Source organism: Budorcas taxicolor, chromosome 6, assembly GCF_023091745.1.
Source record: "Budorcas taxicolor isolate Tak-1 chromosome 6, Takin1.1, whole genome shotgun sequence".
Taxonomy (NCBI): domain Eukaryota; kingdom Metazoa; phylum Chordata; class Mammalia; order Artiodactyla; family Bovidae; genus Budorcas; species Budorcas taxicolor.
The window spans coordinates 90,619,746-90,647,143 of record NC_068915.1 but is presented as its reverse complement, the minus strand read 5'-3'; the positions used below and the strand labels follow the sequence as shown (position 1 = coordinate 90,647,143).

General features: G+C 40.8%; 2 protein-coding genes across 4 annotated transcripts in view; one reads left to right on the top strand and one right to left on the bottom strand.

Annotated features, from left to right (window-relative positions):
- The window catches only part of USO1 (USO1 vesicle transport factor), a 75,504-nt gene extending 62,410 nt beyond the window's left edge, over nt 1-13,094 (bottom strand). For both annotated transcript variants that reach the window (XM_052641890.1, XM_052641891.1), the window contains exon 1: nt 12,883-13,094. In XM_052641890.1, the coding sequence (XP_052497850.1) occupies nt 12,883-12,948 (66 nt within the window). In that variant the 5' untranslated portion in view covers nt 12,949-13,094. The remainder of the gene's footprint in view (nt 1-12,882) is intronic.
- Nucleotides 13,095-13,354: 260 nt separating this feature from the next.
- Nucleotides 13,355-27,398, top strand: part of G3BP2 (G3BP stress granule assembly factor 2) — an 88,287-nt gene continuing 74,243 nt past the window's right edge. For both annotated transcript variants that reach the window (XM_052641885.1, XM_052641882.1), the window contains exons 1-2: nt 13,355-13,487; nt 13,587-13,705. The gene's annotated coding sequence lies outside the window, so the exon portion shown is untranslated. The remainder of the gene's footprint in view (nt 13,488-13,586; nt 13,706-27,398) is intronic.

Below are 27,398 nucleotides of genomic sequence, written 5' to 3'. Positions count from 1 at the left end.
AGTTCACTTTCTGCCATAAGGGTGGTGTCATCTGCATATCTGAGGTTGTTGATATTTCTCCCATCAATCTTGATTCCAGCTTGTTCTTCCTCCAGCCCAGTGTTTCTCATGAGGTACTCTGCATATAAGTTAAATAAGCAGGGTGAGAACATACAGCCTTGATGTACTCCTTTTCCTATTTGGAATCAGTCTGTTGTTCCATGTCCAGTTCTAACTGTTGCTTCCTGACCTGCATACAGGTTTCTCAAGAGGCAGGTCAGGTGGTCTGGTATTCCCATCTCTTTCAGAATTTTTCAGTTTGTTGTGATCCACACAGTCAAAGGCTTTGACATTTACCAAGAAAAAAATCTGTAGCACAAATATACTTAACTCCTATTCAGAGTATTTCAAATACTTCAAAGACCACTGAATATTTCAAAGACACTTATTCTATTTATTCCTGACTTGAAACACGAACGAAATGCAGTGTAATTGTGTTCATTATCTATTCTTTTCTTCTTGAGTTATTAGAACCCTCTGTGTTTTAGCTGGGCACAAAGGCTGTCCATCTAGACTACCTTCCAAGCTCTCCTTACACCCAGGCATAGAAAGTGACTAGCTTCTGGCCAGTGAGTTGTACCTTCCAAGTCATGTCCTTAAAAGGAAGCTATATGCCCATTTCTCTTTCTCCTTCCCTTAGCCTGGGACTTGAACCTGATGCTAGTGAAGCATCTCCCACAAGACACTATCATAGGGGATGGCAGAAAAAAATAAAAAGCAGCAGCCGGGCCCCTGGACAACCCTGAGGAGCATAACTAACCTACCCAAGGGATCACCTTCTAATGAGACTTTTATTGGAGAAAGACACAAACTCTTATCCTGGTTGCTGCTGCTGCTGCTGCTGTCACTTCAGTCGTGTCCGACTCTGTGCGACCCCATAGACGGCAGCCCACCAGGCTCCCCCGTCCCTGGGATCCTCCAGGTAAGAACACTGGAGTGGGTTGCCATTTCCTTCTCCAATGCATGAACATGAAAAGTGAAAGGGAAGTCGCTTAGTCGTGTCCGACTCTTAGCGACCCCATGGACTGCAGCCTACCAGGCTCCTCTATCCATGGGATTTTCCAGGCAAGAGTACTGGAGTGGGTTGCCATTGCCTTCTCCCTTATCCTGGTTAGACCTCTGTTATAGTAGCTGATCCAATACCTAAACTTATAAGACATTTTACAGGAGTGGAAACTAAGGTTCAGGGGTGAAGAAATGCACCCCAAAGTACACTGCTAGTTCGGTGGTATGGTCCAGATTCTAAATGAGCCATAGAGGTCTTATTCCAAAGCCCACGCTGTTTCTACTACCCTTACACTGCCTAACACTTATCTTACACTGTGCAGGGAAATGTGAGCCTGAGCACCTGCTGCAAACTACAGGCATTGCAAGATTTCTTCCTTGGAAACAGGGGAACATGGTAACACAGTTTCTGTGAAATGCTTCCACTAGCACTACACCCCACCAACGATGCTGATTAACCTTGGCCTTAACTGCCTAGTCACAGTACAGATGGAATAGCCCCTTGTTCCAAGGGAGTTGGAGCTTTACATTGGGAAAGCTATAATCAGAAGCTGCTGCTGCTGCTGCTAAGTTGCTTCAGTCATGTCCAACTCTGTGCGACCCCAGAGACGGCAGCCCACCAGGCTCCTCCATCCATGGGATTTTCCAGGCGAGAGTACTGGAGTGGGTTGCCATCGCCTTCTCCGATAATCAGAAGCTATCAGGTATTTAAGAAAAAGGCAGCACCATATACAAGTACTTCAGAAATTAATACACTCACTTTGAAAGAATCTGGCTGAGATAATAAAGACAAACTGGAACAGAAGGAGGTTATAGAAAATATGTCAGTTCATTATAACAACATGAAGTAAGGTTTTTTTAAAAAAAAGACATTAGGGTGCGGACAATGGGCAAAGAGCTGTAGAGATAGATAAGGCAAAAGGATACTTGAAAAAACTGAATTTAAGAGGCCAAGAGGCTTGAGAAGAATAAACTGTCTGAAACAGCTACTGTTTAGAATTCAACTTCTAGCATTTTGTCCTTGGGCAATACATGCACATGTGCATTCATAATTACAAGAACAACCACTCCAGCACAGTAACAGAAAGGGAACAAGACAGAAGTACCTTCAATGCCCATTCCTGGAGGACTTTCATTTTTCACTTTACATACGTCTACAGCTTTTCCTTCAACAAGTATGTATTCAAATGTCTCTCTTATCATTAGAAAAAAAAAAGATTCAGAGAATCAAAAAGCATCAGTGAATAAGCTAGTTGAAGTTTGACATGAATCAGCAATCACTCTTCAATATCTCAGAATATTCTAGCTTTGATAAGGTTAAAGGAATGACAGAGTCTGAAGAAGTCAGTGCCGTAATTTTGAAGCTGGTAATTCATTCATTCATTCATTCAAAAAATGTTACAGAGTACTGCTACCCTCATGGGAACCATGGTCAGTGCAACCAGAGTTGTGTTTGTGACAAGGTAAATTCAGAAACTGGACTAAGCAAAGGTGTGAGGGATGAGTAAAACAGTGAGGGAGATGAGGTACAGTTATAAAATAAGTCACAGAGATATAATGTACAGCATAGGGAATATAGTCAATAATACTGCAGTAGCTTTGTATGGTGACAGATGGTAACTAGACTTATAGTGATGATCATTTTGTAATGTATAAAAATATCAAACCACTACATCGTACACCTGAAACCTATATTATAAATCAATTATACTTTAATAAAAAAGAAAGAAACTATGATTATAAATTAGCAACTTCCGTAACAATTGGTTACGTTTATGGTTGTTTAATTAAAAATAACTGGGCTTGCATATTATATATTCATGAGTATGAGTGTCTGTGTTGTCATTTCATTTTTCCTAGCAATCCATTTTTACTATGTTTTACAAAAGTATTGGTCTGTGATGAATTGGAAATTAGGGGGCACAGGGAAACCAATCCACTGGTCCTTCAACACAGTCGGTTTGAGAAATACTGCTAAATTGCTTAATATTTTGCTGGGGCCTGCAAAATTCTATTTTGGGAAAACAGCAGTGGATCACTTTAGAAAGTACATACTCAAATGAAACTATAAAAGCAAGGAGACAACAGAATAAATTAAAAACAAGTAAGAAATATACAGAAAATACTAAGTATGATGAAGGAAATGATTATAGAGAAATGAGACAGAGACTGGAAAGACAATACTGCTTTGGATAGCACAGCCGATCAGAAGGCCTCAAGTTAAGCAGTGATTTGGATCTGGTGGACGTGTGGGTTAAGGGTAACAAGAATACAGCAAGCAGAAAAGCAGAGTGAAAGAGGACCTTACCATCAGAAGAAAAAAGGACAGTATTTTAGAACTGAAGAATATGTTTATTCAGTGTCCCAAGTGGGATCCTGAGGTGAGGGACTTTGTTGCCAGCAACTCACTCACTCTCTCAGAAACTGACCAATGAGGCCACTTAGTAATTTAAAGGAAATGCATGAATTTACTAGTCAAAGGCTGTTATCCTAGTTGACACTCTTACCTACAAAGGAATTACAAGTTTAAATCCCACAGATTTTAATGCTACCTTGCTCCTTTTCAGGTAACATTTTGCTGCCATTATTGATGAAAAGAATGAGTTACAATACAGAAAATATGAATCCAGTCTACTTTTGTAAACAGTCAAATATTTCCTAGGCCTTTTACCAAAGTACTCATTACAGCATACTACCAAGGCACAACATTTCAGATGACCATTCTGCAGACTTGAAAAAAGTGACCTTCGAAGAATTTTACTGCCTGAATCAACAGAGATGCAAATGTGGTTGACCCTTGAACAAAAGATCTGAGCTGTGCAGGTCCACTTATATTTGGATTTTTTTCAACAGTAAATACTATAGATTCTCAACCAATTAAATCTAAGGATATGGAGGAACAGAGGATACACAGAGACAACTATAAATTACAAGAGGATTTTCCACTGTGCAGAAGGTTGGTATTGTTCAAAAGTCAATGCATAGTCAATACATGTAAGGTTATACAACAGAATACTGGTAACAACCAAAAAAGACACTTCAGCCTATTTACTTGAAACAAACTTTTAATTAAAAAAAAAAAACACAACTCTTGCTGTGGGGACCCAACTATGTTCATTAATTAGTAAACAGAAATATTCTAATACCTACTGCTAAAATTAGAAAAAAATCAAATATCTGTGAATATAACTATCTTAGTTTATAAATAAACTCGTTTATGTGATAAACATTGGTAAATGCAAAGCAAACACTCTGGAAGGATGTACACAAAACTTCCTTTGAGATTACTCCTAGTAACAGGAAATAAGATTGTGGAGAGAGGAAGAAAGGGGCAATCTGAGCCTATATATTGATTTGGATTATTTATAATAAGCATGTTTTCAACTAGTGCTTCAATAACAGAAACATTTAAAGACACTTCCAGAATATATCAGCCCTTGCTCTTATTCTAGTACCTGCTTTAACAGATCACCTGACTGACTCATCATCTACTGTTCATCTACTGTTCTCAGATGACTGTTCATCTACTTTCTGAATACAAGTGGTGCCTGTAATTCCTGATAGTTATGCTCTACAGTTATCATGGACACTGAATTGGCAGATACTTAACCACTGTACTGGAGAAGGCAATGGCAACCCACTCCAGCACTCTTGCCTGGAAAATCCCATGGATGGAGAAGCCTGGTAGGCTGCAGTCCATGGGGTCACTAAGAGCTGGACACCACTGAGCGACTTCCCTTTCATTTTTCACTTTCATGCATTGGAGAAGGAAATGGCAACCCACTCCAGTGTTCTTGCCTGGAGGATCCCAGGGACGGGGGAGCCTGGTGGGCTGCCGTCTATGGGGTCGCACAGAGTCGGACACGACTGAAGCGACTTAGCAGCAGCAGAACCACTGTACCTAAGGGAAATGCAGGCCCAGGATGTTATAAGCCTCTGGTAACATTTTCATCATTGGATCAAATACATAACCTTGTTTAATGTGTGCTTCTGTTTAAAGACACCTTGCTCAATATATATCTTGATTCATTAACACTGAACTCACAGCTAAAAGTGCTATTACTCATGCCTGAGGGAAGTTAATCTCACAAACATATTTTCTCCATAAGGTACATCACAACTTCCTTATCCTTCGCAACACTAGGTAAGAGCTCAGCACTATACTTGGGGCCAGTTTTAACTGTGAAATCAACAAAAAGCACAAAAATGCAAAACACATGACACTAAACAGACTGTGAAAAAGACGCATGATTACAGTATGGGGATGGGATTTAAAACCATTAAGGTCTGCAGCAACTAGGTGAAGCTGAGCACTAGCTACATTCTCAAGGCAGGATGTGCAGGCTTCAGTTCCATCCCAGGCCTCTCTGCTCTCTTTTCTAACCTGATCTGCTTCACTGAATAATGATGTTACCCAGCTGACACTGCTGGGATTTGATATTGTGATTCTTGCATTAAACAGAGAACTATGTATTAACAACAACAACAAACCCAGTTCTAATGAGAAAACATACATATGAGTAAAATTTAACTGACAGTTTTATTTAAAAGGATTGAAGGGAGTAATTAAGAAGGAAAAACTTCAGAGACAGCAGTATTTCAACTAATTCATACTATGCTAACTAGGTACTAGATTTTCTTAGAGATAAATACAATGATGAACTAGACATGAGTTGAAAAAGAGCCAGACAAAATTGAACAACTGACCACTCACTCTTGTTATCAAGATATAGTCTCTTAGAAGAAGGTACGTAGTTAAGAAAACGAAAAATCCGGTGTCTTAAGTAATTTCTAATAAAGTAGCTTTATGTTTTAATATGCAAAGATCTCCAAGACATACCAAAGAAAAAGATAGCTGCAGAACCCTATAAACAGTGTATCATTTATGAAAAAGAGATAAACATGCTCATACAAACATATAATTCCATACTGAATAAAGCGTGTAGAAGGATTTATACCAAAATAAGAGTAGTAATTATTTCAGGAAACAGAACTGAAATTGGAGACGGTAGTCAAAGAGGACTTAAACTTTACCAGTATTGTTTGCCATTTTGTATAATAAAATTAAAAGGCTAATTAGTAAAATAATATGTATAACATCATGTAGCTCATGGAGGTGATTATGTATCAGGACCCTTGCCTGATGAGATTGTCATGTGAAATTCACAAGTTCACTTATCAAGAAAAATATGAAAAGGACAAAAAATTCCATTAATAACTGGTAAAGCGGGCATAGTCAGAATTACAACCTCATAACCTATGGCACAGTGGTAAAGAATCTGCCTGCCAATGCAGGAGATGGGGGTTCAATCCTTGGATCAGGAAAATACCCTGGAGTAGGAAATAGTAACCCACTTCAGTATTCTTGTCTGGAAAATTCCATGGACAGAGGATCCTAGTGGGCTACAGTCCATGGGATTCTAAGAGTTGGACACAGCATGAAAGCACAGCATAATCTGAATTTGTTTGCTTGTTGTTTACTAATAGTGCAAATTTGTTTACTAATAGTTTATTTTTACTCAGTGATACACAAAAGAGACCAAAAAAGAAGCAAAAGGAAAAGGAATGAATAGGGAATAAAATTTGAGATGAGGAATATGAAAATAAGAAATCACTGAGAATTAAGAAGGGAAAAAGAAAAGGTACCATAAAACTAGGATGCTGAGGTACGTTTAAAGGACTCTGACATAAAGCAGTTTGCAATATTTTTCACAATTCCTAATAGAAATTCATATTTTCTAGTATTCAGTAACTATTTAACTGACATGCGAAAATGAAAGTCAGTAATGCCCATTAAAAAAAAATCAAATTCAACCATTCAATCATTTATTCAACAGATACCTATCAAGCACCTAACACCAACTTTTTTCTTTTCTTTCCTTCCTTTTTAAAAACATCTTTTTGGCTGCTATGCATATAGGATCTTAGTTCCCCAACCAGGGATGGAATCTGTACCCCCGGAACTGGAAGCTTAGAGTCTTAACTATGAGACTGCCAGGGAAATCCCCCAAGTTATTTGATATAACTTTGCCTTCATGAGGTTTAAAACATAGTTATAACTTCTTTTGAGAGAACTTTCCTAACTATGACTATAGGACTAAAATAATTCATGCTAATCAACAGTCAATTTGATTTATGTTGTTTTAATGAAATAAAAAGTTACTGGTTTTGATTACAGAAAGAGCCAGAAATTTGTTTTAAAACAAATTCTATCACTGAGAAGATTTTACTAAAAAAAAAAGCAAGAGCCAGACTTATCTTCAGATGATCTGAACTGTTTCAATCTTAAAGTGCGGGGGTGGGGGCGGGGGGCAGATTTCAAAGTCAAACACCAGTCTCTTTTCAGATCAATCCATAAACCTAACACAATCTATTTCCATTACAATTACTAATAAGTTAGCCAACATAATATACTGCTTCATGTATTCCCCATGCTTTCTCTAAGAAATCACCTGTTTTCCAAAAGCAAACGCTTTTAAGCAAGGCATCATACTGAAACTTGTCTAACAAATAACCTATCACAAATGCTAGCATTTCAAAGTCTAACAGTATATAAGCTTCCAAATTATAAACTTTAATTATAAATTTTATAAATTATAAAAATTTGTGACTTTTTATACAGAGTTTATGGCATTTCTGCCTGAGGTATAAAAATATAAGCATGCCTTTTCTAGGATATCTACAACAGAAAAACCAGACAAAGCAGTATAAATAATAAGAGGAACATGTACAAAAAGAAAGACAAATTTATATAAGAAATTCTTATATTCTGTCCTAAAAGATAATTCAAGTGATTACAATTATAAATCATAAAACATCAAGAATTATTTAGTCTTTAAGGTTACCCAAACGGCAAGAGTTCATGGACTCTATAAAACTGATGATAACAAAGGACTTCTATTTTAAATGCAACATTCCTTTAAAAAATATATCCTCTAGGAACATTTTATCCAATATATGTTTCTCAGAACACTAGACCTACATGGTTTCCTGGAGGGAAAAAAAGGATATGATCAATCAGATTTGGCAAACACAACTTACTTTCTAACTCCATCTTGAAAATATTTGAAGCGTAACATACTGTCTATTTAATAAACCTTGTACAAATATCAGGTTTTCTGTTTTGTTTTTGACCATCACACAGTATATGTCTTTAGTAACAAAATCCTTTCAACTACAGCTACTCACATTCTTTGGGATACCCTTTGATATGTAAAATTTAAATGATACAAATACTCTACATAATTAACCTTCAAGAAAGCCATGTAGTTTTCAATAGGCACTACTTTTAAAGACTATGAGACACCTTTGGTTGGGTATAGTGGTGGGCTGTAGTCCATGGGGTCGCTAAGAGTTGGACACGACTGAGCGACTTCCCTTTCACTTTTCACTTTCATACACTGGAGAAGGAAATGGCAGCCCACTCCAGTGTTCTTGCCTGGAGAATCCCAGGGACGGGGGAGCTTGGTGGGAGGCCGTCTATGGGGTCACGCAGAGTTGGACACAACTGAAGCGACTTAGCAGCAGCAGGGATCAAAACACAAATCATTATTATGGCTTTCTCTGATACTGTTATTGTAAGAGAGCTAAGAGAGAAAACACATACCAGTTCCAACACTGACTGGGTTATTAATACAGAATATGAACCACGAATCCAGATATAGGAGTTTCAGGCTACACATTTTATAGTAACGTGGTATATAATGTGCTCGACTAAACCAAAACTATGTCTAAATTTAAGCACACATTCCTTAATAACAATTTTTATTAAAAGAAACTACAGCTGTGTCCATAAAGCCCTTTTGCTTTTCAAGTCAGCTGACCAAAGTCTGATCTAAAAAAAGACACTTTAGCAGTACAGTAATTGTACATATCTTTTCTGGACTTTTGCAGCTTTCATGTTTTGGGACACAATTTGAGAGGAGAACCCCACCCCTATGATTTATCATCACAAATAGTTAACATTTTTCTTGGAATCTGCAAGAAACTCACCTTCAAAAAAGAAAAGAAGATATTAGTTGGAAGGCAGATGGAAAATTAAGCATGTCTGAGCTCTCAAAAGGGCTTCCCAGTTTGAACTAGTAGTAAAGAACCTGTCTTCCAATGCAGGAGACTCAAGAGACTAAGGTTCAATTCCTGGGTCAGGAAGATTCCCTGGAGGAGGGCACTGCAACCCACTCTGGTATTCTTGCCAGGAGAATTCCATGGACAGAGGAGCCTGGTGTGTTACCAGTCCATTGGGTCACAAAGAGCTGGACAGGACTGAGGTGACATAGCACTTAGCATGAGCACTCAAACAAACAAGTAGGATATTTACTATAATCAGTGTTTATCTGGACCTAGCAAAGTATGCCAAGGCTGCTGCTGCTGCTGCTAAGTTGCTTCAGTCATGTCCGACTCTGTGCAACCCCATGGACTGCAGCCTACCAGGCTCCTCCGTCCATGGGATTCTCCAGTCAAGCGTACTGGAGTGGGGTGCCACCGTCTTCTCCCATGCCAAGGCTAAGGAGGCTTTAATCATCAGAAATCAGTTACTGCCTTTCTCTACTGAAGTAAAAAAGAGAAATCAAATTAAAAAGTATTTGACGCTATGAAATATGAAAGGTTTAATGTGAATGAAACTCCAGACTTAAAATATTTCAAACTTTATAGAATTATTGACCATCATATGATATAAACACAAATATTTACTACTTTGTTTCGAGAAAACATCTTAATACCAGTCCAAAGTTACTGTTGACTGAGTATGAAAAGCTAGGTAACATACAATCAACAATACAACTCAAATATTTAGAAGAAATTTGAGGTAAGGAAAAGCAGGAAAGCAGTCAAAGCACAGCAAATCTGAAAAATCCCTGAAGTAAAAAGTTTGACATAATTAATTTCAATCATTTCAGAATTTTGATTTCTACAGTCTTTAAAAAGTATTGTTTTAACACCTATTAATTTGCACTTGCTATGATTATAGATCTGTGATTTCTTTCATAATACTGTAATAAATAATATAACAAATATTGAGTACTACTATGGAAAAACAGTTTAAAATATATATGAACACTGCACCAAAGATGCTTAAGAATGTAGAAGAGATGGGGCAGATATAAAGGGTAGAAAGTCTAACAAATGCACAATCTAGCTAATCTGAAGATTAATCAGAGGAGAAATACTATCTGCAGTTAACTGGATGGAAAAATAAGGGGTGCAAATTAGGGAAGGGATCCATGATGGATTTGAAGGAGAGGTAGAACTTAAGACAATGAAAAGAGGCTTTCCACTGGAAAAGATGAGGAAGCAAGAAGGAAGGGAAACCACAATGGAAATAATGTAATTTTGCAGAAATGGACAAAACTACAAAATACTGATAAAGCAGAAGTTAGAAATTCTAAGCTCTGGCAACTAGAATATCCAGGTCACATCAAATCACCAATTAAAAGATCTAATATTATACCAACAGTCTACCAATGCTCTATAAATACTCCTAAATTAGCGGCTTATGATGCTGTATACCAATTACTCTTCCTGATGGAATGAGATGGTGAAATAAATTTTATTCATACTGAGTAAATAGTGTAATAGTAACTCAGAGTAAACTATTAATTCTCATCAGAAGACATTGGTTTTCCAATTTTGAATATACACGTTCAAGGTTAGGCAAGAACAAGGGCCCCCCACTTCCCTTTCAGTTTATATACACGTGATACACAAGTGATTCCAGTCTCACTTTGAAATCATGATATAAAAGCTGTGTTGTTCCATTCACTATGGCAAGATCAAAGTGCTCTAGTCTCAGCCCTGCATTACTGTGCAAGTGGCTTCAGTGCTTTGTGCTTCAGTCTCCTAACTTGTAAAATGATGGGGTTCCACCTGGATGACGTGCAAAGGGCCTTTCTGCTTTAATATCCTATACTCAATTAGTCGTACACCATCTTTTCTGGAGAGGACATTGTGACAAGACTATAACAACAACAAAAAAGAAAGTATTCTTTTCCTGAAAACATGTAATAAGGGACTTCCCTGGCAGTTCAGGGGTTAAGACCTCAAGCTCCCAAGGCAGGGGGTGCAGGTTTAGTCTCTTGCCTGGGAACTAAGATCACACATGTTGCATGGCACAGCCAAAAAAGAAAAAAAAAAAAAAGTAATAAAAACTTAGCTTTTATTGAACACATACTAAGTGCTAGTTTCTTTCTATTTTTTATTTCACTTAATCCTCATTACACCCATCAGAGTAGGCATTTTTCTGATTTTACTCATTGGGTATTAGTCATCTCTTGCCTGTTCAATCTAATGAGAGGTGGAAGGCAAGGATTCAAATCAAGTTCTAATAAACCACACTTTAAAACCTAGTGCCTCAAACAAAAATATCTGATATATAAAATACATGAACAAAAGCTGAAGAGGTGGGCTGTGACTATGGTAACCTGAAGAGAGCATGTGTATGTGTACGTGCGCGCGCATGTGTGTGTGCACATGACCGTGTGTGAAATCTCCTGATTTTCAAATGAAGGAAAGCAGATTCACCAGCTTTCAGCTTCTGCTTTAAACAGTTCTAACTCAGATGACATAAATTCCCAAAATTCCCAGATATGTATTAAAATACAGACATCAGCAATAAAGTCTAGGCTTTGATGTAAGGCAAGCTTTGGTTGAATCCTGGCTCCATTACTACTAGCGTGACTTAGGTCAAGTAACTTCACCTCTCTAAGCCTCAAGTTTTCACTTGTAAAGTGAGGATACTATCACCTATCCTACAAGGTGGTTGGGGAGCTAAGGAAAATGAGAATGTAAACTACAAAGAACACAGAACCCAGCAGAAGGTAAGAACCTGGCAAATGAAAGCTATTATTGAACCTTCAGGATCCTAGTAACACAGAACATAGGATCAACATTCACAGACAATCCAGCAGTGTCTACGAATACTAACCACAGTTTACTTTTACAATGCCATACTTTGTCACTTTTTTTGTAGACCTAAAATTACTCTCAAACCAATAGTTAAAAAAAAAAAAGTCATACACTTATTCCTAACAGACACTAACCAAATTTCGAGATTTATCCTAAACCTAAAGTCGAACCAACTTATCAAAAATTGTGTTGAGTAGCTAACAATTTTTTTAAAGTGACGCTGCAAATCCTGTTACCACGAGTTCAGACTTCTGAATGGGGAGAATGGAAGGGACGCGTGTTCCCAAAGCATTTTGAGCGCGAAAGATCCCCACAACGTCCAAGCGAGTATTTCCCAAATAGTGGGCGAGGCTGAAAAACGGGGTCCGAACTAATGACACCTGAAAGAACGACCTGCCTCCAGTTGAATGGGCAGGGGCAGGTGGCTTTGTGACCCAAACTATCGTATTATTCTCAGCCACTTGCTCTGGTCAACTGCTGGGTTTTAAACCTTCCTGCAGTCTTCCTCAAAGCCCCATTCCAGACTGCGAGGGAGGTGGACTTTAGGTTCATCACCGCCAGTGAAGACACTGGCGAAAAGGGAGGGACAGGCTCGCGGCCCCGAAGAGCGTGGGAGGCAGGTCAGGCCACTTCTGCCCAGGATGGATGCCTTTCCCGGCGGTACCACCGCGGACCACCACCAAGCGGCCTGTGGAGCTTCGGGGCGCGGCTGCTGTCAGCAGGGCCAAGCCGCCGCGCTGGGGGTTGTGCTGCGGGTGTGAGGGAATAACTTGCGGGTTTCAGGAGAGGAAAAGAGGCACGGGGGCAAAAGGGGAGGCGGCATGTAGACTCCCGGCCCACGGTGACGCGCAAGGGGGTGACCTCCGGGCCCCTATGTCCTCCGTCCCGGTTTCTGCCCGGACCCTTCCCAAGTCCCGGACCCGCCGCTCCTCTCACCGTCTCGGCTTCTGTGTGCTGGGGTCCGGCACTCTGACCCCCCATAACCCCGCGGAGGAAATTCATCTTGCCGCTCAGCCACGGGCTCTACCGGCCTTTTCGGGAAAGAAGAGATAACTTCCCCTGTCCTCCGCAGGGCCTGACCCCCAAGCCTGCACTTTGCACTCCCCGGCCGCCACCGCCACAGCCTACTCGGCGGCCGCTCCAGCCCCCTAAGCCCGGAAACAGCGTCCGCCACCAGTTGAGATGCGCATGCGCGGCGACGTGGCATTACGTGGCGGCTCGAAGGGCGAAGGCAAACGAGGAAAGTAGGCGAGAGGCGGCTGGTAGCCCAGGTCCTCCTAAGCCCCGCCCACTGCGAAGGCTCCGCCCTCCCCCGTAAGAACACGCCTCCCACTCCCGCCTTCGGCTGGTGCCTCCTGCTGGCCCCAACCACCCACGTGGTGCGAGCCCGGCCCTGCCGGCAGGGGACCTTACGGATTGTGTACGCATTTTGGCTTGCAAGGTGTTTAATTGTTGCCGGGCGGGACTTACTGCAAACTGTCAAGTCTGGGGTTGTGTTTTGTTGAGTAGAAAGAGAAATTTTCCTTCGGCCGACGTGACAGGTAAGGGGTCCCGGCCTCTGGGAGGGTTCATTTGGTTTTGCGGTATAGCAGTACGAGCTTTGTGGCCTTCTCATCCCCACAAATTGCATTTCTTTACAGGGCTTTGTTTGGTGAAAAAAGGGTACTTGAGCCCCCTCATTCCATTGCCACGGGAGGGCGCATTTCTCAGCTTTTGCTCTTCCAACCTGCTAAAAGGAATTCCTGGATCTAAACACCAGGTACACCGCTATTTTCTAGGGGTGTGAAGAGGAAACCAATCCAACCCTGCGTTTGGCTTACTAGATTAAATACGTTGATCTGCAGTGTCATTTTGGCAGCAGGGAACATGATGTTTTGTTATTAATGCTAAACTCTTAGATTTTCAGCGTGTGTGTGGGGGGTTAGCATGAAAAATATTCGTTTTTCAAATCGGTATGCCTTGTTTCTTTTGAAATGAGAGTGCCAGATACACATGCTTATGGAGTAGTCTTGTCAATGTCTTGAACGTGAAAGCGCAGAGTCTAGTTATAACTGATTCATACACCACTCCCCTTGGATGCCCCACAGGTCTTAGACTCCCCAACCTTCCTTTAAAAAAAAAAAAAATCAGTATGCTTCGTTCATGTGCCCTGCTGCACTCATCAGTACCACTAGCCAAATAATTGCCTAAGCTGGAAGGAGGAGGCTGGGAGGAATCTGAAACTCTGGATTTCACCCCCGCATGTCCAGTAGTCAAATCCTGTCATGCCTATTTATAGACTATTTTTCAAATAGGTCTCTGCTCTCCATGCTCTCTGCGTCTGACATGGTTTATGTTCTCATCATTTTTCACCAAGATTATGGGCAATAGCTTCCTAACTAGTTTGTCAGCATTTAAGCCTTGGGTTTCTTCCAGTCACCCAAGTCCACTCTTGGGTGAGCCTGACAATGACAAAACATCTGTCCATGTTAGTCCTCGTCTGAAAATCCTCCGGTTGTCGCCCATTCACCCCAAAATAAAATCCAAACTCCTTAGCTTGATGTATAGGCCTGTTATGTTCTGGCTCTTGCCTGTTTGTTCAGCTCCTGCCTCCCACACATACTCTGGATATATGCCTGGATAAGTCCTTCCCCTCCCTCCACTTCATCAAGGAAACTCCTGCTAGTTCCTTAAAATTTAACTTTGGTATCTTCAGAAAGCTCTCCCTGAAATCTAGATACATGTGTATATGCTATTCCTTTGCAGTTGTTGATATGTGGGAAGCTCTCAATAAATGCCTATTGAGCCAGACTGTTAATGGCAGAATGTGTTATTCATTTTTATATCTTTGTGGCTTAGCATTGTCACATAAAAGGTGATACTGATAGATACATGAAGAAAGCATTAAAGGGTATATGAATATAATGATGAGGAGGAAGGTCCTTTTTTTCATCTGTAAGGTGGGTTTGCAGATAACACATATCACAAAGGCTATGGTGCAGTTTCCTTTGCTAGTGCCAAGGTTTTAAGCTTCTGTGAGTTGGAGAACAGTGGGGATCATACTGCCAAAAATATTGTACACTAAGCATTGTCCTCTGTTTTAAAACTGGACACTTGACAGTTTGCTTTAGACATTTTCCACCAGGGCATTTCCTTGCAGCCTAAAAAAAGTAACCAATAAATGCTCAGCATTTTTATTACCAAGTAATATCTGCAAAGAACTTCATCTAGTCCTTAAGTGTCACCCCTCCCTGAGCCTCTCCTAACCTCTAGGGGTAAAGCTCTGAGATGGAGTGGGGCTCATGGATGTTTATTACATGTATTATTTGGTAATAAAAAGCAGCGCCTTCACATTTTAACAATCATTTTAAGGCACCAACCTTTCCAAAATGCCCTGCTTTGTTTTAACTTTCCGTGAGTATAGCAGACGCTCAAGAACCATTTCTTAAATAAAGGAAAAGAAAACATGAAAAATTGTGACTGCCCGACTTATGCCGTTATACTTCTCACTTTTATAAATCTAAATATTCAATGGAAGAATGCGAATCACTAAAATACATATAATTCATGGCTCAACTGGTAAAGAATCTGCCTGCAATGCAGAAGACCTGGGTTTGATCCCTGGATTGGAAAGATCCCCTGGAGAAGGGAAAGACTACCCACTCCAGTGCTCTGGCATGGAGAATTCCATGGACTGTATAGTCTGTGGAGTTGCAAAGAGTCAGACACGACTGAGTGCCTTTCAGTTTTCAAAATGTTAACTTGGGTAAATAAAAGTGATTTTTCTGAGAACAGAACGACTAACAAAACTCATTGATTTGAAATTCATTTTTAGATTTGCTTGCTTCCAATCCCCTAGCTCAGTGGCTCTCTTCAGTGGCCCACTTTCCTCATCCTTTTTTATTTTCTATAGCAAACTCAACAATAACAATGAAATATCATTGTACAAGATTGGTTGAGGGTGGTGGTAATGCAGTGGAGTTTTGTCCATACCTGCTTTGGAGGATGAGTGGAGGTGATAATTTGTGTCTAAAGTGTATCAGTCACATACAGGTTTTTAAAGACTAGTTACTGGAAAAGTCAGGGTTCAAAAATATTGTTGATAAAATTTTGCATTAAGTTTTATTCATTAACCAAACAACACACAGCAAAATAAATTGATAATGATGAAGCAGTAATTGACATTCAGAACCAACCAATAATGACAGTATCAAATACACTTGTGCTCTTTCTTTGCCAGACTATTCAAAGGACTTTACAAGAAATGAATTGCTTAATTCTCCCAACAACCTTATGAACTGAATAATCTTATTAGCCTCATTTTTCCCGTGACAAAACAGGGACAGAGAGTAACTTGCCTGATGTCATATAGGTAGAAAGTGGCAGAGCTGGAACATAAATTGGTAATCTGACTCCAAAGCCTGTGCTCTTATGTACTACCCTGTCTGACCTCTCTAGACTCAAGACGATGATCCTGCACTAAGTAGACAGGTGGTCTACAAGTCCCTGTGGAATCTGGCCTCTCTGTTGTCTCCCTGACCTCACTCACTTCCTGCTTTATTCCCTCCACTCCAGCAACACTGGCTTCCTTAGGTTTCTGAAACTTGATTTCCCCTCATGGCCTTTGTGCTTGTCTTTGCTGTGTTTTGGATGCCTGCTCCTCTACCTACATAGAGAAATGCCTCACTCCCTTCACCTTATTTAAGTCTGCTCAGATGTTACTTGGGCTTCCCTGGTGGCTCAGATGGTAAAGAATCTACCTGTAATGCAGGAGACCTGGGTTCGATCCCTGGATAGGGAAGATCCCCTGGAGAAGGGAATGGCAACCCCTCCGTTATTCTTGCCTGGAGAATTCCATGGGCAGAGGAGGCTGGCAGACTAAGTCTATGGAGTTGCATAGAGTCAGACACAACTGTGCATGGACGTACACGTAAATGTTACTTGGGTCTCTCCTGACTGTTGTAAGTTGCCATCTCCCCATACTCCTTCTTCCTCTGCTCTGCTTGTGGTCCCCTGTAGTCCTTATTAGTCTTACTTTATTCATCCATATATATATATAATTTTTCCATATTTCATCAGATCTAAGATGCCATCAAGTGTACCTCAGAGAAAGAAAAAAAAGACTGTTATTGTTATTCATTTGCTAAGTCATGTCCAATTCTTTTTGACCTCATGGTCTATGGCATGCCAAGCTCCTCTGTTCTCCACTGTCTCCCAGAGTTTGCCCAAATTCATGTCTACAGAGTCAGTGATGCTATATAACCATCTCATCCCACCTCCTCCTACTTTGCGTTCAATCTTTCCCAGCATCAGGGTCTTTTCCAATGAGTCAGCTCTTCACATCAGGAGCTTCAGCTTCAGCTACAGTCCTTCCAATGATTATTCAGGGTTGATTTCCTTTAGGATTGACTGGTTTTATCTCCTTGCAGTCCAAGGGACTCTCAAGAATCTTCTCCAGCACCACAGTTCAAAAGCATCAGTTCTTTGGTGCTCAGCCTTCTCTATGGACCAACTCTCACATCCATACCTGACTATTGGGAAAAAAACCATAGCTTTGACTGTGAGATGCCACCTATCAAAAAATGCATGCCAATTTTAGGTTTCATAAAATGTGAAGAAATGTTCATCATAGGATTAATGGAATATAGTATTTATTTTACATCTTTATTTTGTTTATAGTATATTTCTCCACTGTCACCTGAATGTAAACCCATAAAGGTAGGGATTTTAAATGCTCCCTTTTGTAAATTGCTCTTCCTTCAGTAGCTCTCCCTGGTGGCTCAGATGGTAAGGAATCTGCCTGCAATGTAAGAGACCCGGCTTTGACCCCGGGGTTGAGAAGATCCCCTGGAGAAGGGAATGGCAACCCACTCCAGTATTCTTGCCTGGAGAATTCCGGGGACAGAGGAACCTGGCAGGGTACATCCATGGGGTCACGAAGAGTCAAGACACGACTGAGCGACTAACACTTTCAGGTTCTGTCTTCAGTGCTTAAGCACAGTATATGACACATGGTCAGCACTTAGTAGCTCTTTAAGGGATGAATGAACTCCTCAAATGAAGAAATTCCCAGTTCAGCTTGTGTGCATGGAAGCAGAAATTCTGCAGTGCTGTGTTGCATGGCATCCACACTTCCTCAACAGAGTCTGAGAAAATTTTCCTCCGAAAATTTGATTAACTAAATTTAGTTTCTGAATATTTTGTTTGCTTTCAGCAATCAATTTAGTAATTAACACTTAGTCATATGTAAAGATAAATGTCGAAGAAAGGAGTTAAACTTTGGGGATCAGATAGCAGCCCATTGGGAGAACCATTTCAACCTCCCAGTGGCAAGCTCACTTTGGCTTGAAATTCATTACACTAATGCAATTATTGTCATCATGGTGGTCTCCTCCTCCTTCTTTAGGACAGGTAATACATTCACATGGTTAAAATATAAGTGACAAAAGTGTACTTAGCAAAAAGTTTCCCTACAATTCCTTGGCCACCCAGGCAAATATAGACAATTCTTGTTTATCCTTCCAGATACACATATATGTATATGTACTCTCTTTTAATAACACAAATCAATGTAGCACATTGTATAAACTGTTCTGCACCTTACATTTTCCTGTTTAATAATTCTTGGAGATTGTTCCATACAAGAAGTATTCTTTATCCTTTCTTATTGTGTTCTGTGGAATGCTTTTAAAATACTTTTTGAAGCCCTAGGAATTCCTTGGAAGAGAGGGGTGCAAGACAGAGGGTTCTGGGGCCCCATCCTGCTCCATTTGATGGATTTCATTTGTTTATACTTCCTGTGTCATTTGGAAGAAAAGAGGCTAAAATGTTGGATAGCCACCTCTCTTAAGAGATGTGAAACGTGACCAAGGCAAGGACCTGAATAGCCAAGTAGTTTCACATGCTCTAGAGTCCAGGATGCAAATTCCTGCTCTACCTGTTTTGAGAAGGATAATAATATCCTCCTCATGTGGTTGTTGTTAGAATTTTATTACATAATAGCTTTAATGTGCTTAGTACTTTAGTGCATGAAACAGAGTAAATACTCAATAAAGGTCAGAGTGGAGACCTAGGTATCTTTGGTGCATATCATCAATTTCTTAACAACTGAACATTTAAAGATATTACCCTGTAACAGTACTCACTTCAAACTGTTGGCTCATGTTACAGAAAAGTCCATTACTTCAGACATGGCTTGCTCTGGGGAACATCCAGATAATCTCTCGAGGATCTGGACTTTAATTATTTTATCTGGACTCTGCTCTTTCTGTTGGTTTCCTTCTCTGACTCCGTGCAAGGGCAAGTTTGCTGTCAGTTCCTGCAGTCCTGTAACCTCCGAGGACCGAGTTTATAGAGGAAGACTCCTTACCTCTCTCCTTCGAATCCCAGCAAAAGCCCTGCTATTACTCACTGGACCTCACTGGGGCATGTACCTTTGTATTGGACGAGTTCCTATAGTCCAGTGTGTGAGATGCTCTGACTAGCCTTGGTTTACATGCCCACCTCTAAAATAAGCAATGGGCATATAGCATAAGAACAGAGAAATAGGGACTTTCTTCAAAGGGAAGCTGGACTACTGTGCCAGCAGAAAATTTATCAGGATAGGAAAAACAATAGATGCTTGCTACATCCCTGATGGACTTGACTGCTTGCCAGTTTTTTTTTTTTTCCTGCAGTGCCACTAGCACTAGCTAGCATAAGCACTGTTGCTCTACAAAATGTTCAAAAGATCATGTTGCATTACTTAATAAAAGTAATTTCACGTTGCTTTGTATTTATATCTGCAAGCAAAGCTGTAGCTATACCCACTTTTTACAAGAGTACAGTCCAGGTGTGTTTCCATTCTTTGGAAAATATAAGAGAAGTGCTTATTTAATAAAACACTTAAATTAGGAAATCCCATTTTCAGTTCCAAAGGACTTTTTGTAAGACTGAAATTTTTAAGTTAATTAATGTATTTTTGGCTGTGCTGTGTCATCATTGCTGCAAGTGGAGAGCTACTTTAGTTGTGTGTGGGCTTCTCATTGCGGTGGCTTCTCTTGTTTTGGAGCACAGGCTCTAGAACGCAGGCTCAGTAGTTGTGGCCCTCGGGCTCTAAGTATGTGAGCTGGGTAGTTGTGTCATGCAGGCCTAGCTGCTCCACAGCATGTGGGATCTTCCTGGTCCAGGGATCAAACCCATGTCCCTTGCCTTGGCAGGGGGATTCTTAACCGCTGGATCACCGGGGAAGTCCTATAAGAGTGTTTATTGAGCGATAAATTTATCAGCTCGAGGCCCAGGCACTCTTATCTCCTGTAGAGAATTTGACTGTCATCTCTCCACACCCACTGTGTTCCCCAACTCTCTGCAGCTAGCTAAACAGGCAAGTCCTGAATGGCCAGAATAGGGTTGAAGATTTTACTGCCCCATTCCACAGCTAAACTGAGTCTTTTGAAGTTCGAATTACTGGGTGATGCTAAGACTTCCTGGAAGTTTAAGGTAACTTCTCGTGAAGTCATTGCCATGTTCATTAGCAATCCATGACCAGGCAGTTGCAGCTGACTGTCTCATCTGCCTGAGCCTGTGGTCAGGTGAGTACAAGAGCAGGGGACTCTGTCAAAGTAGATTGGGCCTCCAGGGCCAGCAGGGTGGTAACTGATTTGGACCAGAGCATTTCAAAGCCAGCGCAGATCTCCAAGGTCTCCTCTCTCCCCAGTTCCAGTTCTTTAATGATGTTGACTATAAGCAACCAACATACTACATGAATAATTGGGGAAGCTCAATAAGTTGTAGATATTAGGTGGAGGGTCCAGAACTGGCATATAGGAAAGAAGAGGGAGTTGGCTGTGGATGTAATTGTCTGCCAGCAGCTCAAAAGTCTATGCGCATAGAAATAGAAGATAGAAGATTATGAGCACAGAGAGGCCGAGGACAGAAGCCTTCTCTCTGGTTCGACTGTTCCTGATGCTGTCTTGCCCAGGATCTCAAATACCACACTAGTCATGGGTAATATAAAGAAATAGAAGAGCTCCAGCTTATTCTCCCACTACCTTCTCCTTGGGCTTTCCAGGAGGCACTAGTGGTAAAGAACCCACCTGCCAATGCAGGAGATGTAAGAGATGCGGGTTCAGTCCCTGGGTTGGGAAGATCCTCTGGAGGAGGGCATGGCAACCCACTCCAGTATTCTTCTTGGAGAATCCCATGGGTAGAGGGGCCTGGTGGGCTACAGTCCATAGGGTTGACAAGAGTCAACTTTGCATGCATGAACCCTCTCCCTACCTCTAATACCCCAATACACACATGGTCTTTCCAGGGCAGGGCCATAGTTGGTGAGACCCAAGATGACCCAGAGCCAAGTCCTTTAACTGCTCCCTCTCTCCCAGGTATATGCATGATGAGTCCTAAATAGCAACCAGTCTTCTTGTGCAGGTGCTGCTGTCTAGATGTGGTTCAAGTTTCTGTGTGTGCATACTAGGTAGCTTCAGCTGTGTCCAACTCTTTGTGACCTCATGGACTATAGCCCACCAGGCTCCTCTGTCCATGGGATTCTCCAGGCAAGAATACTGGAGTGGGTTGCCCTCCTCCATGGGGGATCTTCTCAACTCAAGGATCAAGCTGCAGTCTCTTATATCTCCTGCATTGGCAGGTGGGTTCTTTACACTACTGGCACCTGGGAAGCAAAATGACTATACTTGTATTTGGGTACTTCTTTTATGGTATAGTAAATACCAAGATCTTTGTTTTTTTAAAAACAAAATTCATAACCATGGAAAACATATCAATGAAACTACAAATTTAACCCATTTCATTCTAACAGAATGAGTGGTTCTATGTTCTGCTGTATCTTGCATACCTGATGGGCTGGTTAGGCCTGAATTCAGCATCTTTCTGTACCTTTCACTTTTCTGTTTGGGGCTTTTGGAATCTTGGTCTGTAGGTAACTACTCGGCTCTGGCCAGAGACTTGGGCTCCTTTTTTTTTTTAATTTTTCCTTGCCAAATTTAGGAATGATGGTCCTTGTGGGTTAACTCCTGACCTCCCTGGCAGAATGAGCCCCTTTATTTGTAGAACTTTTCTCCTCTAATTCATACTCAGCCCCTCCCTTTTTGAGGGTGGGTTGGGGTGGGAGACGGAATTGCAAGAGCTGATTGATAAGGTAGGGGCTTAGAGGGGGTTAGTGGGGCTTCTATGAAGGAGAGAACAGTCACAGAAGAGAAAGGGGAGAGAGTAGAGAAAGAGATCCAAGAAACTGAATGAAACTGCTGACTAATATCTGCAGCTAGAGTATTACACCCACATAAATACGTGTTGTTTTTTTTTTTCTTCAGTACTTAAAAATAGCTCAGTATAGCAGAATACTGAAAACAGATGTGCTTGGTTTCCTGAGCTACTGATTCAGCAAACATTTGAGTGTCTGTCCTCTCTGCCAGGCCCTGCTATAGCTTCTTTCCCACTATACGTTCCTTCTGGAGTGCTGAAATTCTTATTTGTGTTTTCACAGAGAGTGAAGCCTGGGCTTCAGCATGGTATAAAGTAGAAAGGAATGTTTTGTTTGCAAACCTAAACAGAAATGGGTCCTACCTCTTTGGAATGGTGTAGTCTTGGGCAAATTAGACTTAACTTTGCTGTCTTGGTTTTGATTACCTACTGCATTGCAAAAGAAGAACAAAGAATGCCTTAAAACAAATTGTCTGGGATCTAAGATGGTACCTTTCTGCTAAGCCATGCTTGGCTCGAAGCGTTGTCTTTTTTGTTAAAAGCTGGTTGTGGTTGTATCCTTATCTGGGAAGAAAGGAAAGAAAGGAGGAGAAAGGTCAAGATCAAAAGTTATCTATGGACAAGTTATCTGTCCATCCTCTACTTTTTTACTCATGTAATTTTTATTCTGAATTAATTTTAGAATTGAGAAAAGGTTGCAAAAATTATACAAAGAATTCCTAAATATTTTCACCCAGATTCCTTGAATGCTAACATTTTTATCAAGATTACTTTATCATTTTTTTCTCTCTAAATTATGCATTTCCCCCTAAACCATCTGGGAAAGAATTTTTAAGCATGATGTCCCTTTATTTTAGTACCTAATTCCTAATTCCTAAAAAAAAGTTTTCTTAAATAACACAGTGCAGTGATCAAATCCAGGAAATTAACACTGATATCAATGCAGTTATCTAATCTACAGACCTTATTCAAATTTTGCCAGGAGTCCCAATTATTTTCCTTTCTGGCCCGATATCCAAACCAGGATCACACATTGCATTTAGATGTTATCTGTCTATAGTCACCTTTAATCTGGAATGGTTCTCTGTCTTTGTCTTTTGTGATTTGATATTTGGAAGAGTACAGGTTAGATCAGTTGCGTTGCAGCACGCTGCTCAGCTGGAGTTTGTTGGATCATCCTGATTAAGTTCAAATGGTGCATCTTTGGCATCTTTGCTAGGAATATCCCAGATATGCTCTTCTTCTCACAGTGCATCATCTCAGGAGATACATAACATATACTTGCCCCACTATTAGTAATATTAATTTTGATCCTTTGTTTAAGGTGTTGTCTGCCTCTCTACTGTACATTTAATGATTTTTCCCTTTGATATTAATGTATATCATTTGAGGAATGTGCTTTAATATTGCTAGATATCTTGTTTCTCCTCAAACTTTCACCCTTCTTTTTTAGGATCCGTTGATAATTGTTACCTGAATCAATAGTAGTTGCCAGTCTGATGTTTAGGGGCTTCCCAGGCGGCACTAATGGTAAAGAATCCTCCTGTCAATGCAGGAGATGCAGGAGATATAGGTTTGATCTCTGGGTTAGGAAGATCCCCTGGAGGAGGAAATGAGTTGGACACGACTGAGCACACACAGTCTGCTGTTTGCATAAAGCCTTTTCTGGAAGCTCCATCTTTCAGCCTCTACCTATTTTGCTAAGAACTGCGTCCTTGTGCGTGCGAAGTTGGTTCAGTCATGTCCGACTCTTTGCAACACTGTGGACTATAGCCCACTAGGCCTCTCTGTCCATAGGATTTCCCAGACAAGAATACTGGAGTGGGTTGCAGTGCCCTTCTCCAGGGGATCTTCCCAAGCCAGGGATCAAACATATGTCTTGCTTCTCCTGAATTGGTAGATGGGTTCTTTACCACTAGCGCCACCAGGGAAGCCCTTTAGGAACTGCTGCTGCTGCTGCTAAGTCACTTCAGTCATGTCCAACTCTGTGTGACCCCACAGACGGCAGCCCACCAGGCTCCCCCGTCTCTGGGATTCTCCACCTTAAGAACCGCATCCAAGCTTAATTGGATCCCAAGAGAGCCTGGGAAATGCATTATTATATATGTATTTTTTGGTATAAGCATATTTGTTTCCCCAGGAAAATTGGGGTTCTCTTAGTAAAGAGGGGAGAATAAAAGCTTACTACAACTTGCCAACCCAATAGCATAATTTATAAGAATTAACTTTTCTTTTTTGTTTTTAAATTTTGGCAGCACCGAATCTTAGTTCTTAGTTCCCTGGCCAGAGATCAAACCAGAGCCCCCTGCATTAGAAGCACAGAGTCATAAGGATTAAATTAAATGGTCTTTGTAAAACATCTACCAAGGAACCTATAACATGGTTGATACTTTAAAATATTCCTCCGCAACCTATGGGAACAGAAATTTGTTTGTTTTTTTGATCACTTGTGGTCACATAGCTAGTAAATAACAGAACAGGTCTACAAACCCTAGTCTGGTTCCTACACTATAGTTTCCTTTTGCTGGTTTTAAACATTCTGTAGTCTCTTTAATCCCATGGATGGAGGAGCTTGGTAGGCTGCGGTCCATGGGGTCGCTCAGAGTCAGACATGACTGAGCGACTTCACTTTCACTTTTCACTTTCATGCATTGGAGAAGGAAATGGCAACCCACTCCAGTGTTCTTGGCTGGAGAATCCCAGGGACAGGGGAGCCTGGTGGGCTGCTGTCTATGGGGTCGCACAGAGTCGGACACAACTGAAGTGACTTAGCAGCAGCAGCAGTCTCTTAAATCTTCTCAGCTATATGACTAAAACTACCTCTACAGTATTTTAATATAGAAAACTCTACATTAATCTATACAATTCTTATGGAATGGTTCTATTCACTAGATGAAGATAACATTATGTGTATGTTAAATAAATAAAAACCTGACTTAATTTCTTTATATTTGGGCATGTTCCTTTTTGTGTAGTCCCAGGCAATTGTTCTCTTTTGGGGCAATGGCTATTTATTCTTCCAGGAATCATAATCTGGAAAAACTTGGGAGGGAAAAATGGTTAGAGAATAAGTGTGTTTGCTCAGCATTATAAATAAATACAACCACATGTTTTATTGATTCTTTGTAGTTTTTAAAATATTTAACAGAAAGAGAGAATTGTAAAACTGTTTTGTCTCCTGCCAACAATAAGAATTGGAATTTTAAAATTCCCTTGTCACAGAATCAGTATGAAAGAACATGAAATTTTAATACCAACTGGCAGCAGAAAACCTCAGTTCATTTAACTTAGAATTTTACACTGAATATCATGGAGGAGAGTAATATCAGTACATGACAGAAATAAAATATGATGGTAGAAAAATGATAAATCAGGATACATGAAATTGTATATGAAAACTGAGAGTGTTAGTCGCTTAGTTGTGTCCAACTTTTTGTGACTGCTTGGACTCTAGCCCACCAGGCTCCTCTGTCCATGGAATACTCCAGGCAAGAATACTGGAGTGTGTTGCCATTTCCTTCTCCAGGGGATCTTCCCAACCCAGGGATCAAACTTGGGTCTCCCTCGTTACAGGCCGATTCTTTACCATCTGAGCTACCAGGGAAATTAACAGCTAAGTTTAAAATATATGGGGAATTCCCTTGTGGCCCAGTGGTTGGCATTCTACACTTCCACTTCATGGGGCACAGGTTCGATCCCTGGTCAGGGAATTAAGATCCAGCAAGCTGATCCTGCCGGAGAAGGCAATGGCACCCCACTCCAGTACTCTTGCCTGGAAAATCCCATGGACGGAGGAGCCTCGTAGGCTGCAATCCATGGGGTCGCTAAGAGTCGGACATGACTGAGCGACTTCACTTTCACTTTTCACTTTCATGCATTGGAGAAGGAAATGGCAACCCACTCCAGTGTTCTTGCCTGGAGAATCTCAGGGTTGGAGGAGCCTGGTGGGCTGCCGTCTCTGGGGTCGCACAGAGTTGGACACAACTGAAGTGACTTAGCAGCAGCAGCAGTAAGCTGATCCTGCAAGCTGTATGACATGGCCAAAAAAAAAAAAAGATAAAATAAGCAAATAAAATTGAGTAAATATTTTAAATGTATGCATAGGAAGAAACCTAGAAAGAAATGTAGGATATGAATTCAGAGTGTTTGTATTTTGGTGGAAGGATATGGGTCATGCGTTTTTCTTTCAACTGCTCCATAATTTCTACTGGATACATTTTTCTTTAAACAAACATGCATTCCCCCCCCCCCCCCCCCCCCCCCCGATAATCACAAATAATAGCAAGATTAGAAAAGATATTAAGTAGAAACATTTTCAGAAGGAAACATCAGGAGCTCCAGACAAAAGTTAGTTTGCTTTGGAGGAGAGACCCCAGGGGTCGCAATTTGGAGCTGATCCTTGAGCCTATTTCATTTTATCCATCTTGGTACCATCTCTTTTCCTCCCTCTCTTCCATTCTTTCTTTACTTCTTTTCTCTTTTACTGTAAGGTAGGTGAAGAGACTGAAGAAGGAAATGGCAGCCCACTCCAGTATTCTTGCCTGGAGAATCCCATGAACAGAAGAGCCTAGTGGGGTCCATGGGGTCACAACAAGTCAGACACATCTGAAGCACCTTAGCATGCAGGTGAAGAGATTAATTATAAGAAAGAGAGCTTCATAGAGTAGAAAGAACATTACAGTTTGAAGTCAGACTGACTTAGATTTAAATCCTGGCATTCATTCCACAAACATTAATTGAGCAATGAGTATGCCATGTCCTGCTGTAGGCATCGGAGATTCAGCAATGATTAAAACAGATAAAAATGTTCATCTTTGTGAAACATGTTCTGGTGGGGGTAGACAATGTGATTTAAAAGGTCCAGGAAAGGCCCTTGGATGAAAAAATATCTTCCCAACAGTTGTTTATAATGCATAAAAGTACGCCATGAAGGACTTAGCCTTTTGGATCCACAAACATCTTCTTTTAAAATGCAAATATTGGTGGAAAAAGTACGTCATCATCACGCTTAACTGCCCTTCGTAGGTTAGTATGAATTAATTTTGTCGTATACCTCAGGAGCTAAATGAAAGCCATGCTTTGTAAGAATGAACATTTTAATTGAAGAGAGGACCATTAGGTACTATCTGAGAAGGGGAGACCTAAGTGGGTTTCAGAGTAAGCAGGAGGAGGGTCCTGTATCAAGGGGCAATTTCAGAAGGGCAAGACAGAGGAAAAAAGGACAATGCGGGGATAAAAAGAGAACGGTGGTAGAGAACAGTGGTAGAATTCCGGGA